Source organism: Topomyia yanbarensis, chromosome 2, assembly GCF_030247195.1.
Source record: "Topomyia yanbarensis strain Yona2022 chromosome 2, ASM3024719v1, whole genome shotgun sequence".
NCBI lineage: Eukaryota > Metazoa > Arthropoda > Insecta > Diptera > Culicidae > Topomyia > Topomyia yanbarensis.
The window spans coordinates 56,296,905-56,317,691 of NC_080671.1; the positions used below are offsets into that span (position 1 = coordinate 56,296,905).

Below are 20,787 nucleotides of genomic sequence, written 5' to 3' on the forward strand. Positions count from 1 at the left end.
AACTAAGATTTTAAGATGCGAATGTTATTGCCGGCAGTAGATACAGAACACTAGATAAGGATTGTCGCTGGTGTTCCCATTGTTTTCGCCTCGGAACATTTTTGTTTTGCTTCCGGTATATATCTGTCAAAGTATCGAAAGTCTCTCTAGTAAAAGTCTTTGGTCCGCGCTTTTGGTACACGCAGAAAAATTAGGCCTACTTTTAACCACAAACCGTTTAGTTGAACTTCAAATTGAGTTTGCCTTTTTTTCATTTCAGTCTCGTTTATTCTGCTGTGATTTTTATGCATTCAAGACCGAAAACGTCCAATTCATAAAATTTGCAACAGAATAAACGAGAGGCAAACAGAAAAATGATGTGATATCTGCTATGTATCAAATTTCTATGTGGCATACTATTATAATTTCATTAATTTTCCCATGATATCTATGCGTGACAGGTAATTTTTATCTGCTACTAAAAATTGCAATAAATTATGTGTGAAATCAATATATTCAATATAACGAATTTTCTCGGTGTAAATTTTCGACTGTTATTGTTATGAAATGAAAGAGTTTGTATATACCGCACAAGGAAATAAAAATTTATCAAAATTCAGTACAAGTTTAGACAATTTGTGCATTCTAATTAGTGAACACATTTGCCAAGAATGGCCATTGTTTTGCTGGCTAAAAGAAACAAAAATGATTAGTCGCTATGAAACGACGATAGAGGATTATTTTTTTGCTTTTTTTTATTTGGCCCATTTGACAGGCATATCCCGGAATCAAAACAACCACTGATGCCAGCGACAATCCTAATCTAGTGTTCTGTATCTACTTTGCCGGCGTATTGCTGACGAGGTTGCAGTTCGTAGCGTTTCCGCTTGGTGGTATGTAGTCTGCTCTGCTCTGTTTCAAAGTTAATAGTTGGCGGTGGATTGTACTGTCTGCCGGAGCGAATGAAATAGCCTGTAGAGACGGGTCTTTTGCACGACCGATCTGTGTCGTTTGCTTTGCTTCTCTCTTTGTCGTTACTGCGACCAGGGCGGCCAGACAGTCTTCCTCTGGGACTTTCGAGCTGATACCGACCAGGAGTAGGGGAGAGTGGACAGTGGATCAGCAGGAACTATGAAACATTCGCAATAAAATCACAATGCATGATCGGAATCGTCTAATTCCCTCATATTTCACAATTTGTAATTCTTTACACGTGTTGCTATATTTTGGAAGAGATCTGATAACTCTATCTCTTTTAATGGATATTTGTTTGTTTTGTGATAGCCAGAGTAAATTTGCAATGATAAACATTATTCCATCTTTATGAATTACCATTCATTGAATAAATGTTTAGTCTATTGCTATTTATAGCAAATTTTATGCTCAACATTTGCCGCGAACAAAGTTTTTTGGTAACTACTCATGTTTCTGTGTGATTTCACAATTTTCATGAATAGACCCATTGGGTAACTGTGAAACGATGGCGTATGGGGAACAGTGATTTTTGTTTGTTTTTGTGGTCTGTCTCAAAATGTCAATGGGTTCCGATTTTCCACACTAAATACTACTCATATAGTGCAAAATTAGTAAATTTGGCCAAATTTTGTAGAAATTGTCTCTTATTTCAGGATTGCAGCTAATATGCATATATGGTGGTTCGATGTTACGCGATGATATAGTGGATTCTTTCGTAAACAAACGATTTTCGCCTCAATATAACTTTAATTCAAAGCGTTAGGATCATTCTTCGTCAAAACAAAAGAATAAAATTTATAAGTAGAATAATTCACTATAGATGACATCGTGTTTCATAGTTCCTACCCATGGGGCACACTGATACATTTTACCACCAACTGTTTATTATCCAAAAAATGTTATTTCCCGTGAATTTTACCAGCTGGAAAAAATATATGTATTAGTTAACAACATAGTGGCACTATGTATCACTTTTGATTACACAAATAACATGTATTATCATCAAAATTAAATTGTAGAAAAAATGTGTTTCATTGTTACCCTCTCTCCCCTATCTATGTGGGGCGGTTTTTTCGTCGTTTCCAGATAACCTATCTTTCAGTGCTGCGGCGTACGACTGGTTTCTTGACTCCTGGTTGACAAGGGCTCGGGCATCCAGAAATGAAAGTCCGTTTTGATTTTGATCACCTAGTTCTTCTTCTGAAGGGCAGGATTTGTTTCTGGTGGAGTAAGTAACCTTTGCATTTACTGGCTTCGGTGCATGGGTTTAGTTACTGGTGTCGTGTTCTGCACTGCAGTTAAGACATTTCGCGCGCATGATTTGGCTTCATGTCGAAAACACTCCCAGCGGAAGCACACCATGGGATGATGGTAATATTACCTCACTCTTATTCTAACCAAGCCTAAGACGATCGTTTCCGACAGATTGTTAGTGTTAGTCGGCATACCGTTAATCGCCTTGATTTTTCTACAAATCTCTACCACATTCTGTTGACCGTTGGAAAATTGTCTGATGCTGAGCAATTTTTAGAGTATCCTTGTGTATGTAATGAGCAGAATGTACTACGTCCCTATTGCCTCCTTGGTAACTTGGATGCACTTATTAGGATCAAAGCCAATTGCTTCTTTTAGTAGCAGTTATATCTAGTAGTGGGTTCAGTGAATTTACACGCTTACCGAAGACTACATATTAAGAAGACTAATGTCTCTTTCCTTCCCTCATACAAACGAGAAGCGACAGAGGCTACAACGCCTCTATTGGAGGAAGGTAGCAAGCTCAATGTAAAAGTGTATATGTGTGTGTACATCGCTATGGGAAGTACCACATTTACCCGCAAGTGGTGTTGTTGTTATTCTCTCCAGATTCTGGACAGAGTTGCCAGTCTTCTTGATATTCACAAAGAGAATAGGGGAGGAGACGAATAGTGTGAAGCCAAAAAATACCTTATTGAGCAGACAAATCGTGTAATGTAAATAAACATTACTCATGCCTGAGTTGGAGGAGAGAGATATTGTACATCTATCAAAAAAGAAATTTGAATTTTCGTCAGAATTTAGTTCAATCGTGATTGTAAGGTGCATTCTAGAGTATATGTATGAGTAAAACAAGCTTTAGAATAATTTCATCTCTTTGTTTCGAAATGCACATCGTTTGATAAACAAATCCAACGATCGACATACGGTTTGTTTTCAAAATATAATAAGTCATTTCAATATCAATTCTTCAACAGGGCTAATGAGATTTTTATAAACAAACTTATTTCGCTCATTACTCCGCTGTCAAGTCGAATTTCATGAAAGATACACATGAATCAACATCTTTACCCTTGGTAGAATCAATTTCAAATGTCTTCTGGGTTGAAAATATAACAAATTAAGAGAAATCAGCAAAACAAAAGTTTGTTTACAAATCTTATTAACCCTGTTCTAATGTTGATATGGATTTAAAGTGCTGCCTGTGGAAGCGGTTGCCAAAATTATAGTGTTGAATTCATCGTAAAGGGAGTGTTGCCGTTTTGACTGATTTTCACTCTTCGTCTCTTTCACTATTCTCTTTGGATATTCAGTCTTCGCTTTTACCTTCACTGTCCTTCGCCGCACGCAGTAGCAGGGATGGCAGGTGCACAAATTTATCTGTGTTTCACAGATTTTCAATATGCTGCACAGATTGCAAAAGCTGCACAGATTTCCACAGTTTTCTGTGTTAACACACAGATTTCCACAGCTTTCTTGTGATTAGCACAGATTTCTCAATTGTTTACCTTGCACTTAATTTGTGACTCGCGCAAAAACTAAAAAAAGGTCACCACATATTGTTTTCAGTCAAATTTGTACGTTTTCCGTAACACGAATAGACACAGAATTGTAAATGGGCCGCGCACAGATTTTTCAAAATATCACCTGGCATCCCTGCGCAGTAGTAGAGTCCGCCGGTCGATTAAATCACCACAGTCCATAATGGCTGGTATGAGTGACTAAGCGGTAGGCGGAGACGGATCACCTTCCATGCCCCACTTTATTCTGGTTTGCAATCCCCGGTGAAGGGTTTGTACGGAAGAATCAGCGAAGTCAGGGATTGAACCGTTGACTTTACCAAACGCGTACAAGTCGCTCACAGTCCGCACCTTTATGGGGGCGTAAGTTGTTTGCCAGGTTTAAGTTTTCTTGGTGGTGGAGGCGCAATTGGTTCACCGATTTTATGTTTTATATACGGTGGAGGCACGAGTAGTTTACCTACTTTAAAGTCCATTTTTAAAATAATAGAATCAACACTACTATATATTTGCAATAAAATAAGAAAAATAATTGCAGAACCAATCATTTTCAAAGATAGCTCTGTTGATGAATCACCTAATTAAAATAGGAGATAATGGACGCGGACGAAAATAGCTGACCACTGCCATGTTTGGCGATTTGCATTTGGTGTCAATGTCAAGAGGATCGTAGCCTGAAAAAAAAATTCCTGTGTGAATCGACACACAAAAGATTTTGGCTAAAAAAAATATTAACATATCAACGCTTTTTTTGTAAAATGGGCGATACTTACAAATGTAAACATAAGGCTTTTTCATACATGCGCATGAGGGCTTTGAAACGCAACAAATTAACCGAAAAATTTGGATTCTACGATATTGCTGTCTTAAACTACAGCAAAAAATACAACGGGCGAAACTGTATTTTTGTTTGTTTATTTAAAGTTTCGCCCTCCACGCTCCATGCAAACAAACAGGGCGATACTTATTTTGCTAGCAGTTTAGAGGCGAAACTGTTTTTTTCGTATTTTTTTAGTATTATCAAGCTGAAATAGTAAAAATAATCGCTGTTGAAAAAACCCAGACGAAATCGGTGGTGTAAAACGGTAGTTATTGTAAAAAAAACGTAAGGGCGATACTTCAATGAGGATAGGTGGCACCGAAAAGGTAAACAATCGCCAAAGGGGCGACACTATCGTTTTGACGATTTAAATAGCAAAAACAAATTTTAATTTAATAATTTCAAATACTTTATGAAGTTTTAGGTTTCGATCACTGAATCATGCTATTTCAAGATGGGAGAAAGGTGGGAACATCTGACACTTTTGAGTATATTAGTTTAATACTTGCAAAATTAAGCATGGCGGCCGGGGCCCTTGAAGTGAACGAACGAGCATCCTGATTCTTTGACGCACGATGAAAAGTGAGAAAAAGCCGAGCTTCACCTCGGATCTGCCTATTCGAACACTTAGGGACACTTTTTACTTCGAAAAAACCGAATAAATTAACTATGACCGAACCGAAAGAAAACTTATGGCAACAGAAAGGCCCACTACGTCATTTGTTTGTGCTTTTCTTCTTCATATCCTCTTGTTTTTTCGGCTTCATCAAAGAAAAATGATAACCGCACTCACACACAGAAAAAAATGTGCACACCTGTAACCAAGTCTGGAAATATTCACTGTTGATTTTCTTTGAATGGTGTCACTGTTAGTATCGCCCTTTTCAAGAAATAGCGTTGATATGTTATTTACCATTGATTTCTATTTCATTTGTCAGCGATTTCGACTTATATTCCAAGCTTAGGGGCAGATGACTTGTGATGCATTTTTTAAAATCAACGAAATTAAATACATCCCTTTCCATCATAATATGCATGTCTCCAGAATTTCGACCCACTGTACCTCGTTCGAGCTTTGTTGTTCAATCTCAGATTAAGAGGTCGCTCAACTGCCATCGCTTTATATACCATCACAGCTCCCGGTCTACACACGCTTGTCATCACCAGGGATGCCACATGTTTTGGTAAAATATATCCAAAAGAATAATTAAAACACTGTGGATGATTGTGTAAATCCTAGAACATCGTAGGTTAAAAACAGAATACAATGTTGAAAGAAAAAGGCATGTTCGAATAAAGTAAATTGTAGTGCTATATTTATATACTGTTTCAAAAGTCGGTTCTCAACAGACAGTCTATAAAATAACATGTCTGCAAATCTGGCAACGCTGATTATCGCCCATTCAACTGTCACATCATCGTTCGTGTTTGTCATTTTCGCGAACAACAGCAAAAGCAGCAGCTCAGCAGCATCTCGCTTAATTTTTTTTTGTTGGCTCGTTGCCTGCGCTCTGCTGACTCGCTCATTCAATAGGGCGATTCGCGACGGTTTCAGTCTGTCCTCGATTGGTATAGTAAACCCTCTTCGCCGTCGTGTCGTGTCTGTGTATAGCCATCAGTCGTTTAGCGTATAGTGGAGTGCATTGTAGTAGTACATCCTACGTCGGAGTGGAGGAAGTGTGTAAAATTTTATCGCAAAAGGAACGTCTTTCCTCATTTTTACATTCGTGCACTCGGTTCGCGATTTGTCGGGCAGTAGTTTTCGTAACGATTAGAAGAAAAAAAATGGAAGTTCTCTAGTTTGTGCCAAAGTTGGAGATTTTCCATTTCGGCTGAGAAGCAATCCAGTGCGGAAGAAAACGAGCGTTTCTAGAAAATATAAAGTGATTCATTAATCGAAATAAGTGGCGATGAAAATGGAAGGGCACTAATGCAAAAAAGGAAGATTTTGCTTGTTTGTCGTGTGTGCGCTGGGAAATCCCAGCTGAACAGTGAATTATTATTGTCTCCTCAAAAGCAGCTGTAAGGCGTAAAATATTTTGCTAGTGGTTAACGCCCCATCAGAGGTGTATCTGGAGAAAATTCTACTCCCACCACCTCCAGCGCCGCCGACAGCAGTGGTTCTTGTCGTGGAGAAACTGTCATGAACTCCAGAATAAAGTGAGTTTTCGTGTGCTATTTATCTTGGGCGTACGGAGCAGAGAAGCAAAGCGTTAGGTTTTAAAAACAACATCCGGTCAATGTACTGCGAGGGTTCCAGATATCGAGACCATTTAAATGGAACTTTTGCCTTTGCAGCGGTACCCTCTGTAGAAGAAGCAGCTTCAGTGATAATCGCGATAATCACGCAAAGGCCTTGAGCAGTTAGCAGTGTTCCCAAGTCGTCGGATAGGTTGGAGGAATAATGCAAATTGAACATTAATATTCTGAATCAAAAAAAAATTAGACCTTCGTTCTGTACAAAACTGTTTAATTTAGTATTTGGACGAAACATAATATATACGCATTTGTACATCTATTTTTCCAGGCTCTTTTTAGAGAATTTTGCTCAATGCAAGATTATGAATTACCACCTGTCATGGCACTTATATATAAGCTAGATAAAATAATTAAGTAATCCAACTGCTTATTTCTTTTTTTATTTTTCCTGATGTCCCCAGGGACGCGACGTCCAACAATATCGCCGATTCGATCCAACATCAAACGAATCGGGCATACGAAAGATGTTAATCGGACAAGTTTTTCTGTTCTCAGGAGTAGTGCAAAACTAACTTGTAGGCAAAACCCACTGCTGAATTTTCAAACAAACATCTCATGGAGTGCCTTGTTTGACAATTCAACGGAAAATTTTGTTTTACTCTGCTCCTGCGAACAGAAAAAACTCGACCGACAAACATCTTTCGTTAGCCCGATTCGTTTGATATCGGATCGAATCAGAGATATTGTCGGACGTCGCATCCACAGGAATAACGTCAGAAGAAATAAGCAGCTCTTCAGAAACGTCTCATGCAGAGTGTATGTAAGGAGAGCAAGAGAGTGAAGACAACTGTCATGATTATCTGTCAGTAATATTCCAAACGATCAAACGACCTCTCAAAATACATGGATTTGACTCGTTTGGAATGACATTGGCAAATAATCATTGTTCCAATTTTGACAGTGTCGTCACTCTCCTTATTTGCACTCAGGTCTCATGGATTGCCTAATTGTGGAAATATCTATTACATTGTTATCACATGTGGCACTCATTCAGTAATAAAAATCATTAGGGACCATCCATAAATGACGTAGCATTATATGGGGGAGGGGAGAGTTTTGTATTTTATGATGATGTGCGACGTCATGTCATTCTACGTAGCTTTTTTAAAGGGGAATTACTACCATCGCTTTTTAATTTACGGGGACAAGGGGGAGAGGTACCGTCAAGCTACGTAATTACCAGGGGGTATTTAGAGGTTTGTGACAAAATGCTACGATAGGGAAGGGGAGTGTTGAAAATCACCCAAAAATGCTACGTCATTTATGGATGGTTCCTTATTGTAATTTAAAAAAAACGTGGCCAAAGAGAAAGACCGTCATTAATTATCCAATCAATTTGATGCCTTTTAACCTTATCATGCCAAAGGCAAATAGTTCTCGAAATATCAAACTAAGTGCAACTAATTAAAAAATACTAACGAAATCATTTCAGGTCACCATTTTATCGATTTAGATGTAAAAATCTTTGAGAATGTTCTGCTACCCGAATTGTATCAAATTATCAATGCTGTCTTAACGCCCCCTGGAACCTATGTGAGTTGGGGATTCGAATAGGTTGTAGTGGGGTTCGTCAGTGGGATACACAAAGCTACATCCGCAAGCAGCTCTGATAAATCGAGTGTGGTCCACTCGCATCGCTGTAGCCCAACACCAAAGGCAGAACTAACGCATTAGGATTCGAGCACACAGATCACAGAAAGGCATAACGGGCACAACAAGATTAAATGGATTGGATTCTGGAGTAAAGGACTCACAGTCATGCTATTCTGTTCCCTCAATAGGGAAGATTGACAAATTCCTGATACGGTGGATAGGCAAATGGAGTATCTGACTTTGTCCTGTTAAAACTTTGACATGTCTTCAGGTACGATCGAAACTCGTCCCAAAGTTGGTGGTACTAGGGTCCGACGGACCATTCCCGATTTTGCACCGATTCGGCTCTGAACATTACTCCCCATGACGGATAGTGTCAACTCTAGCATGCCCTTACTGCTTGCATAGATAACCATGCGATCACGAGAGACGACTACGTATAATGAGTGATAATAGTGGCCCGAGGTTAAGATCCAACAAAATTAGCTGCATCCCTGGCGCACACGAAAATGCAAATGTGTGGAAACTTGCGAGATCGTTAGCACTGAAGCAGATGGCCGAACCTAGTACAACTAGCGATAATCGACAGAGATACCAGCAATAATTCCAATAAGAGGTATGACTTGTGCGGAGCCAAATGATCGCACCAAAATATCTATTGTACTTGGTAAAAAGCACTACAGCTTGGGAGCTTAAACACAATGAAGCTTTAGAGGAAGATTGAAGTAAGAAGCTTTTATTCTCAGGTGATACGATCCCTGAAAATAAAGGATCAGTTAGATTGGATAGAAAAACGATAGTTAACAACATTGTTTACTAGTTATTTTCATGTATCTCGTTTTATGTATGCTTAGGCAGAAGACTTTTACGAGATCATCCAGAGGAAATGATCGGCCACGCTAGAATAAAGCATCTAGTGCCGGGTATAAGGTCCTCTATGAATACTATTGAACGAAGGCAGAACGTGTTGAGCACGTGATTTGAGAACGAAGCGAGACGCCTAACGTGATCAAAGACTCTGAAGGGTTCCCAAAATTCTCGCCAGGAGAAAAGGAAAAGACAGGAATAGGACGAAAAGACGAGAAACTTAACTTTCCTCAAAAAGACGATCTAAAGTAAGATAGGTTGGCGCACTCTCATAAAACATAAGACGAAATCTTAGGCTTAGACCTTCGGAAGCTGAGAATCGCTTCGAAGTTCAAGCGGTTGGAGGAGAATGTGATGAAAACCCATCGCACTCAGAAAGATAAAATGATCTTCCAATTGAGAAAAACCGCTACTGTCAAGAGTGCCTTTAGGACGCTAGTTGAAAAAGCTACGGTAACGGCTCTATCCCACGAAATAGTGTACCCAGGTACACTCCAATTATTGCGCCTGTACAGCCACTGCTGAGGCAGTCGATAACGGAAACTAAGTGTGATGTCGCAATCGTTACAGAACCGTATTGAGTCTTCATCGATATCGGTAACTGGGTGCCGGAGACTTTTTCGCAATAGCCCAAATTAAAGGGGATCTTTTTATGTAACTTCTACGTACCCCTAGACGAACGATATACTGCCGTGATCCGCATAGCAGTCCTATGGGTTTCCTATGCAGGTGGGACTGTTATGCGTATCACGGCAGTATATCAGTTTCAGTGGATGCTACACTGCCCATAGTCGCACGTCAGTTCCATGTTGTGTGGGATTCTCCATCTACATGACCTGGATTCATCATAGGATACCTCAATGTTTGGGCAGTGGTGTTCAGAAGCATTACTTACCAACACAAGAGAGTATAGCACTAAAAGTTCTCGCAGTGCTGAACGTTAGGCTATGCAACGAGAGCACCAGAAGTAACGTTCACATACTCGTCCGGGAATTCATTTGCGTGTAACCTTTTGTAGTCCGTCGCTGGTGCTAAAATGGAATTAGAAAGTTTACGAAGACTACACATAGCGACCTGGCACTCCGGTAGGGTATTGGTCACTAAAAGCACGTAGGAATCCAGTGGGAGAGAACCTTATGAGTGGAAATGGGAGTACAAGGACACTTTATGGAAGCAATGTATACAAATAGTGACCGGAATGCGGAAAGGTTAACAAGAAGGTTAGAGATGGATACCACCATGACAAGAAAACGAACCAAAGAATAGGCGGCTTCTGATGGAAGGATGTATTTGGCGATTTTCGCGCAAACTGCCTTAAAGCTAGAAGACACGCTCTGAAAGCAAGTACCTACCGATGCAGATAGAACGCAGCAACACGTGGTATTACACGCGGCATGAGCCGCCCTAAGATCTGTGACAAAAACTGACTTAACTGTTAATGGCGAAGATCAGAGGACGCTCCTGGAAACATGCTGTTAGAAATTGAAGATTATTGATGAAGATCTATTTTAGGATCTAGAAAGAACCAGATGGAATCCCCAACCTTGCTTTGAGAACGACAATCCAGGCATCCCGTGACATGTTCAGGAGGGTGCAACAAAAGCTTCTGACATGAAAAATACAGAAGCTAGTTCTATTGCGACTAGCCTCCGTCGTATCGAACATTATGCTTGCTTAATGCACCTATGGTGACTCTTGTAAAGGATTATCCTGAAAAGGCTGAACAACAGGGTTGTCAAATAACCAATTGTGGTTCCAGAAAGGAGAATTACTTTGGACGCTATCGGCAAAGTGATGCAAAGAACCGAAACGAGGCATACAGAGGAAAAGGGTGCTATGTCGTGACAACGTTAGATCTTGAGAAGGCGTTGAATTGCGCAAGCTTGGAAGCCATTGTGGGTTCCTAGCCACCTATTTAGAATGGTTTTGAAGTTGTCTTTGATATTTACACTAGCAGAATCGGGCCCGAAAGATGCTTACTTAGATTAGTTACATTCAAGTATAGATGAAAACATTGATCGTATTCCTCGACAAGTGGAATTCGAATGGGTTCCATAACATTAACCCGAATATCATTCGCCCAAAAGCCATTTACCCGAATGTCATTAACCAGAATGACCCATTAAGCCGAATACCTTGAACTCGAATGGATCACTTGCCGAAATTTTATTAACTCGAATACCGTATTCACTCAAACATATTATAAAGCCAATTGCAACGTTAGGTTATCCTATGCTTATAAGACCGTTTACTTTTGCTTTAATTCCAACAAAGGAAAAGGTGCGGATATGTTTAGCGAAGACATGTTCCTTAGGTTGATGGATTTGACGGCATTGCAAACAGCGTCAAGAATATTTCGTGCATCACTGTTAAAGAACAGAACTCGTCGCTGTTGTGCTATCTTATGACAAGCGCCATTTAGCACATTTCGAGAAAAACGATGTTTAAAGTTTGAGATTGAATATCTTGAAACTTATAAATGGTATAAACAATCCAAAGAAGACAATTGATGCTTCTATCTATTCTGCATTAATCTCTCAAATATTACGAAGATCGGTTGACTATGTTGCGAGTTTTTACTATGAATGTAAACAAAAGTCGCACTCACACGTGTCATAGGCGTGTATTGGTGACAAAATTTATATGACGTGTCATAATCGTGCATGGAAAATTTTCCATAGAAAAAAATCATCAATTTTTAACTTTTATTCATATCTTTGCGTTCATATGGTCTATAAACAATCGGTGAAATGCATTTTGAAGGAAATGAGTCAGGGAATCTAGAATAAATTGTTATTTTTGATTACAGTTGTGCCAAATATGCTTTATTTCCAGTTTAAAACTAAAACCGTGTTTTTCTCACAACTCGTGTAATTTTCTTTCGAAAATGTTTATGCCATTGCGTTCCTCAGACATTTTCACACATAAAAACATCTAAAACTTCAATATAACTTGAGCGAATCTCTAGATACAGTGGTTTGAAGCAAAAAACTCACAATTTCTCATCATGTTTCTCGCTATATCTAAGTAACCAAGTAGAATTTCAAAATTCTGAAAACGCCACTTTGTAGAGATTTTTCAAACAAGTAATGTGGCATATCTAACTCAGTTTACCCCAAAAGGGCGTTTGTCATAAGATAGCACAACAGCGACGAGCTCTGATAGACAATTGGATGGTTCTTGCATTACAGCTCAATAGTGGTGTATCGAGGTGACCGAGAGGGCTTTTGGGCTTTTTTTATGCTCTGTGTTTTTTCATACTCTGCCCTAACTAACGATCAACCATTAGCCTGTGGCTACGCTGGTGTGGCCGACGGGCGGTTCGACGTGAATTGTCTTTAGCAGTGGGTCGTGTTTGTAAGCATTATACCACAATTTAAAGGGACCCTTACACGCGCAATAAAAGCGTCATTACTAAGTAGTGTCATTACTGAAATTGTATGGGAATTCCATCATTACTCGCCTTACACGTTCATTAAGAGTGACATTACTGCTCAGTAATGACATTACTAACACCTCGTGTACGGGGCCCTTAATGGCAGCGTTGATGGACACGGCTCGCAGTGAAGGTTTGTCGATTTGTCGGTCGACCTCGTCTTTGTGCACAGGCTAATTAAAGAAATGTTAAAGTAGAAGCCAACAAAGACATAGACGTGTTAATGTAGTTATTGTACACTAGTTTTTAGTGTACAATTGTAATGCGCTAGTCGCATGTTTGTGTGTGTGTGTTCGTCTGAGTATCTGTGAAAGCTGGGTCATTGATTCTCTTCTAGCATCTATACCATACACTAGTAGCTAAGCATCAGATACCCGGTCTGCGCGTGATGATTCCAGAATACACGCAAATATGTGAATGGCCACATGATTATAATATCGATTTTATGCACGCAAAGTTACATACACTCTAGCGCAAGCGACAAACACGTTAACATACAAACGCTCGAGCCTTTCGCGATCATCCACGCACACGCAAGCCCGCGGTCTCGCAAGCATGACAACTCCCCAGCGACTAAGTGAATGGTTTAGCACTTATAAATTTTCAAACGAAGTAATAAGAGTAAACTTATAAAAGCCCGCGTTCACCCGATCATGAATCGGTTAAGTCCGGAAGTCCTATCCTAGTAGCATAAGTTCAATGCCTTCAGGTAGACCAAACAAAAAATAACGCTCATATTAGGCGACGTTTGTTTGACAATTCAGCGAGGGATTTTGTTGGATCGACGATTTTGTCGGACGTCGCACCCACCCGAGTTACGTCAGAAGAAATAATCAACTGATCAGAAATGTCTCATGGATTGTCTAATTCACTAAACAACACGTTCCATGGCGACAAAAAATCGGATTTATACACGCGACATACACGTTAGCAAACAAATACTTGAGCCCTTCGCGATCATCCACGCAATCTACACCCGCGTTCTCGCAAACATGACAACATCCCGGTGATAAGGTGAACGTCTTAGCACTCAGCACTAAATTTTCCAACGCGGTCTCAATCGTGAACCTAAAAACTCCCACGCTCGCACTATCATGAATCGGTCACTTCCGGAAGTTTCTATCCTTGGTATCAGCAGACTGAGTTCGTGCCTTTAATTGCACCAATTAAAAAAGAAAGCTCTTATATCCACTAGCAACAGGTTTCATGGCGACATGACCGAACTCTAGTGATATGGAAAAACTCACTTTCGTCTAGCATCTGAACCGTAAACCGAAAATTAAGCATGAGATTAACGATCCGCGCGCGATCATCTAAGAACATACCCGAATATGCGAAAGGGCACAAGTTCATAAAATAGAACTTACACAAGTGAGATTACATACACGTTAGCACACGCGACATACAAACGCACACGCGATCGAACACATTAACATACAAACATCTGCACCGTACATGAATATCACATTCAGAATCACGGCTCGTTGCAATTGGCCTTAAGCAGTAATTAGTGGGTGACATTTCTCGTCTCCTCTGAAATTGTAGTGAGTGAATCTGACGGGGTGCCCTTGCTCTACAACTCCAGTAGGACAATTTTCTGTATGCGAAGTTACACGCCAGCGCAAGCACACTTCAACATACAAACGCTCGAGCCTTTCGCGATCATTCATGCACACCTACGCCAGTTTTCTCGCAAACATGAAAACACTCCGGTGTCTAAGTGGACGGTTTAGCACTTACAAACGCGGTCCCAAGAGTGAATCTACAAACGCCCGTGTGGAATATGCGAATGGACAGACGGTTATAAAATCAAATTTATACATGCGTAGTTACATACACACGACTGCTTGACGGCGCCGTTGGTTGACCGCCACTCACCCCCATTGGTCTGGGTTCAATCCCACTCGAGGTCATTGGGATTTCTCTGAGGTAAAAAAAATCTGTTGTCACGCCTTCCTTCGGAAGGGAGGTAAAGCTATTGGACCCCGGTCCATGAGATGATGGGTCGATATCTATTTCAGATAGTGGGAGTCACCTCACTGGCGTCGGTGTTTGGCCTCGTAGCGGAAATAAGCCACGAAAAATAACTAGAACTAGAAGAAGAAATAAAAAATTCTTAGTTCATTTGCTAGAAAAATAAATACTACTACTTTGGCAGCTCTGCTTCATCAGTAAAAGTAAATCTGAATGGACTAGATTTCGTTTAGGCCCAAGGCTCTTATCTATCCAGACCAGGGGTATTCTGTTTTCAAAGTCGTTTTTTTTAAACTAGGTTCGAACTATAAAAAACTAGAGTAAGAGAAACTGGGTGAACCAACCCTGGCAAGTGAAAATGTAGTGTGTTATTCGATTGGTTTCAATTTTACAGATACTCTTTGCGATTTTTTTTTCTTCTTCTTCAGATAAATCCATCTGGTAATGAAGGCTACTACTCATGTTGATTAAAGTAAAATTTACAAAAAACCCTCCTAATCAATTTCAAAATGCGATATTATTTATGCAACTTCAGACAATTATTCAGTTTTATGTACAAGAGCCTCTTAAATTCAACCATGTCTTACACTCAAATATCAACATCCAATCCACTAGAAAAATTACCAACTGATATGTTACAAAATAAGTAAAACACGAAAATCGTAATAAGCTTGTGTGTCACAAGTAGGGTGTGGAAGGTAGACAAAATTAAATTAGTGAAAAAAATCAAACTAAAAATAAAAACAATTGAAAAATTATATTGTGCATTCTTTTGAAACACGTATTTTTTCCAGAAGATGTTTGAACGAAAATCGTCAAGGGTTACCTTAAAACCCCCATCAGTTACCTCTACTCGACAGTAACATCCAAGAACTAGAGCATAAGTAGAGCGAACAGAAAAGTTCCAGGAGTGCCCCAGAAACAAACGCCTCCATCTCATCAAACCTACGTAAAAACTCAAGTTCGCTTGGGATAAAGTAGATAACAGGGTGGGGAGGCGGTGTTTAGTAAAAGAAGTAAAAGCCATCGATTTTCCTCTGCTCCAATTGCCAACGAGACAAAAACAAAAAGCCTTTCTCAACGTGACATAAATTGAAACTAACACAGGCTTCCTTTTTTTCTTTTCTTGTGCCATTTCCATAATCACCTTCCACATGATGCCACCACTGCTGTCTTCGCGGGAAAAATACACATAAAATCATGCAATCTGATCTGTCCCCCCCCCCCCCAAAAAAAAGGGAGGATGTCAGCCGACTGTTCGAGTACTGGTGTGAAATTGCTCCCGGGACTGCGTCGCCGACGACGGTATCACCTTCGACGACGAGTCCGGCCCCGACTCCGGGGGACAACAGTGCGGGATACATTGTGCAGAGCTTTCCGGAGTCGTTCAAGGATGCCAAGGTGATTGCGGATATACCGGCGTTTGCATTTCCCTGCTCCTTCGAGAGGTAAGCTTTTATTGCTTCCGGTATCCATTTATTCTTATGAATTATGTATTGTATAATGGAGTAGCGGAGTTTGGCATTTAGAGAATGGGTCCAGCGGGGAATGTATAATTATTTGAAAACCGACAATTCTTTGCGATTCGTTTTAAAGAAAGGGTATAATAAAAAAAACTGGTGTGAAAATGTATAAGGTAGACGAGCCCTTATTCATATCATTAGTAAGGATGTCACACTATTTCGTTGATAACTCGGCTTAGAGGAACTGGATTGCGCTTAAATAGGTATCATCATCTTTACTTCGTTCCTAAGAAGCAGCTTAGTTTAATTTGCCTGGAAAAGGTAAAATGCTCGCGTTTGAGCGAAGCGAAAAGTTGAGTGTATATACGTATTCCAAGTTATCCAAATTTTATGAAGAATATTTTGTTCATGCTACTTTTATTTTTGGTCGCTTAATTGCTCTATCGTATAAATGTTACCTTCTAGTACACCCGCCTTAGCTAAAGTGTCCGCCTTCTCATCACCCGGAATGGAGCTATGCGAAGGAACCCACACCCAGATAATCCGCTGATTTTTCAAATGCATTCAGGGGTTCTCGTGTTTTCTCCCAGGAAACAGGAGGATTGCTTTCCACGATTTATCGTACAAAGAGTCTCTATATAACTATCTGTAAGAATGAAGTGATGGTCTATTAGGGTGTCGATTTTCCCAAGGGTATTCTTAATTGCATTAATTCCGCGGTGTAAGCAGAAGAAGGATCACTAAGTTTATAGCTAATGACAAAATTTTCATTCTTCAAGCTAAAACCAGGGAACTCGTTGAGTTTAGATCCGTCAGTGCACAGCATTTTGCAGTGCAGTTGTCTTCTCAAAATTTATTATAAATGAATGTTTTGGGATAACTCGCGGGCGTGTGTCATCCGGGATACCATGAAGCTCATTTCAGCCAAATGACACAATCGGCGAAATATCCTTTTCGGTCAAATGATACCTTCGGCCTTTCGACCAAATGATTCTTTCGGCCAAAGGATCCTTTCCGCCAAATGACACTTTGGGCCAAATGACACTTTCAGTCAATTGACACTTTCGGCCAAATGACCCTTTTGTCCTATTGACACTTTGAGCCAAATGACCCTTTCGGCCTAAAAAACCTTTTCAGTCAAATGACCCTTTCGGCCAAACGACCCTTTCGGTCAAATGACCCTACCGGTCAAATGACCCTTTCGGTCAAATAATCATTTCGGCCAAATGATACTTTCGGCCAAATAACCCTTTCGATCAAATGATACTTTAGGCCAAATGACCCATTCGGTAAAATTACCCTTTCGGCCAAATGACCCTTTCGGTCAAATGACCCTATCGGTAAAATAACCCTTTCGGTTAAATAACCATTTCGGCCAAATGATCCTGTCCGCCAAATTGCCCTTTGACCTAGAACCTTTCAGACAACAAGCGTTGCCAAAAGTCGTTTAATATCGATTAAAGTCCATGCTGATGCAGCATGACAAGACATTGATAGGAAACCAGCCCCCTGCTTGGCAGCCATTTTGTCCTAACTAACATCTGCCTTTGTTAAAATCAAATTTGTTAAAATCAAAAATGCTATTGCACGGGCAACATGGGCCTAGATGCAGCTAGGCCCATCATATGTTGACTACTGTCAAAGTCCGTATATATCCATAGCGGATGACAGGAGTGACACCCTTCTGTAGGAAACGCGTCAAAAGCTCCTTTTATATCCAAAAAAGGATGCCATTTGATTTTAGTCAGCACCGGCCATTGGAATTTCGCGTAAAAACAATGAAAGCCAATCGTTTGCCCCTCGGCTGTCGAGGCAGAAAAGGATAATTTTTTCGAACAATTTCCGAATACAGAGCAGCATTTCAATCTGCAGATACAAGCTGTGATCGGAGGTTAGTTTTCCCGGTTTTAGGTTGATACTAACCTTCGATTGTCTCCAATCATGATAGACAATGCTACACTGAAGGAACTTGTTAAAATATTTGAACAAGTGCCTTTTGGCAGTCAGACAGATTCTTCAAAAAATGGAATTTGACTCTATATGTTTCATGACAAGAGAGCAAGTGAGAATTCCACCATCGAAAATGGTGCTTTGTTCGCGTTATCGTAAGCAGACGCGACACGATAGAACCTCTGTACCGGCACAGAATTCAGACAAACCTTGTTAGAGAAATAGAATATCAGTTGAATTATTCCATACTTTTGTTAATACTGTTACGCTTACGCATATTTCTGCCAGTACCGCAAAGAATGCTTATCGATGTTTCTCGCATTAACCCATCGACGATCCGGCGCCTTTACCTCCGTTTTATAGCTTTCGGCAAGCATTTCCTTTGCGTTTCTAACGTCACTTATTTTTAGAAATTTTCTAGCGATCCAACGTTCCAAAAGTCCCTGTAAAAGGATTCCACGAAAAACCGGTCGACCGCAAAATATGACCGTCGTCGATTCGAACGAACATTTGTAGTTGTGTTCGGTTTATGAACCTCCATGATTTTCTATGGTGATATTTTGATACAAGAGCAATTTTTCAAAAGGGCGTAGACGTTTCTACGTGCATTAATTTCCAAAAAATTGTTCGATTACTCAATTTCATACAGCACAACTATCTTAGAACGAGCTACAGGGAATTAATACTTCCTTACGAATAAATTATACACTTCAAAAAATGTTGCACCTTTTTACAACACAAAAATTTTAATTCCAAAAAACCCCATTTTTTAATTTTTTTTTTATTTTAACAAAACCATAAAGAGAAAAGAAACATTTTGAATGTGATTGCATGATGGAGAACTTAACGGTGAAAATTTTTTTATAACAATACTTTATGCATGTTTTTAGATTTCATACTAATTTATATACAAAACAATAATTTTATTTCAAAATATAATTCACGGTATCATTGTGAATTAAATTGCATTTAATAATTTTTTTTCAAAATGTGATGGTTTTCGAGATATTAGGAACGACAACAATTAATTCGTGTAATAGCGCCCTTTAAAAAGTTATTCGCGTTGTCCCATCAGAAAACGTCAACAATCTAATATTTATCGTTTTAAAGACGTAAAAGAAACTTCTTCATTATATTTGGATCATGGAGAAGCTTTCAAAAAAGGAAATATTTTTATAGTTGAAGTCAAAAATACAATTTTCTTTTTGAATATGATTCTAAATGTCATTTTTCATCATAATGCTAATTACAAAAAAAATTCTGAAATGAAGTAGTTCTCGAGATATTTTAAATGTTGTTGTAACCACTTAAAAATATTTTGTTTTATCCCCTCTCGCAGGTTGATGGGATTGGACGGTGTTGTAAACATCATCAAGCCACTATAGATTCAATAGAGTTATCTAAATGCAAGGACCTTTGATCTTTTTAGTTTCTATTTCCACCAAGTTCTACTACTAGAGGTTGATTAGTTCTCATGTTAATAATCCACCAATCATTATGACTACTCAGGATTTAATTTATATAAGAAGCCCGCTTCAAGATGTTGATTACAATACGCCTCGATAGTGTTGTATCGTATTGTATTGTCTTTTATCTCTTTTTTGTTGTCTTGTACTGCCATTCTACACCCCCGCCTTCAGATAACACGTTCCATGGCGACATACCCTGGAACAACAGTTGATACGAGAGAACTCACTCTCTTCTAGCATCTGAACCGCACAATGAAATTTAGTATCAGAATCACGGCTCGCGCGATCGTTCAGAACCACACGCATATATGTGAATGGTACCACGGCCACAGAATCGCATACACGCTAAGTAACATACACGCTAGCACACACGAAAAAAACACATTAACATACAAACGCTTGGCTCTTCGCGACCACCCACGCACACTTACGCCCGCGATCTCGCAAACATATGAACGTCTTAACACTCATGCATTCTCAAACGCGGTCTCAAACGGGAATCTACAAAAATGGCCTCGCGCACGCGATCATGACCGGGAACCATAGCGATATAAGGGAACCCACTTTCTGCTAGAATATGAACCGTACACCGAAAATTTAATATCAGACTCACGGTTCGCGCGATCATTCAAGAACACACGCAAATATGTTACAAAATCACGTCAGCATACAAACGTTTGAGCGTCTCGCGATTATTCAAGCAACCTATGTCCACGATCACGCAAACTTAACACCCCTGTGATAAGGTGAACGTCTCAGCACTCATAAAGTTACAAACGCGATCTCAAGCGTCAACCTACAAACTCTCGCGCGAACATGAATCGGGCACGTTCGACAGTGTAGGTCCATACCAATTAATAAAAAAAAGAAAAAAATAGAATTGAAAAATAAAAATATAACTGCAATATCCATGGAGACATGACCGGGAAATCTAGTGATATGGAGTAACTCACTCCCTGTCAGAATGTGATCCGTACAACGAAAACTAAATATCAGAATAACGGTCCGCGTAGCCATCCAAGAACACACGCGAATATGTGAATGGCCACAGGGTTACACAATCGAATTTATACACGTGAAGTCACATACACACAAGCACATGCGATAAACACGTCAACATACGGAGGCGTATTTCCTTCACGATCATCTACGCACACCTACGCCCCCAATCGCGCAAACTTGATAACACTCCGATAATAATGTGAACGTTTTAGTACTTACGAAGTTA

The 20,787-nt window shown here is 39.7% G+C and overlaps 1 protein-coding gene across 5 annotated transcripts in view; it reads left to right on the forward strand.

Moving 5' to 3' along the window:
* The first annotated feature begins 5,995 nt into the window (after positions 1-5,995).
* The window catches only part of LOC131685595 (DENN domain-containing protein 1C), an 83,979-nt gene continuing 69,187 nt past the window's right edge, over positions 5,996-20,787 (forward strand). For all 5 annotated transcript variants that reach the window (XR_009304846.1, XR_009304847.1, XR_009304848.1 and 2 more), the window contains exons 1-2: positions 5,996-6,708; positions 15,916-16,125. Coding sequence is in view for 2 of the 5 variants with exons in the window: in XM_058969444.1 (XP_058825427.1) it covers positions 6,692-6,708; positions 15,916-16,125 (227 nt within the window). In the remaining 3 variants the exon portion in view is untranslated. The remainder of the gene's footprint in view (positions 6,709-15,915; positions 16,126-20,787) is intronic.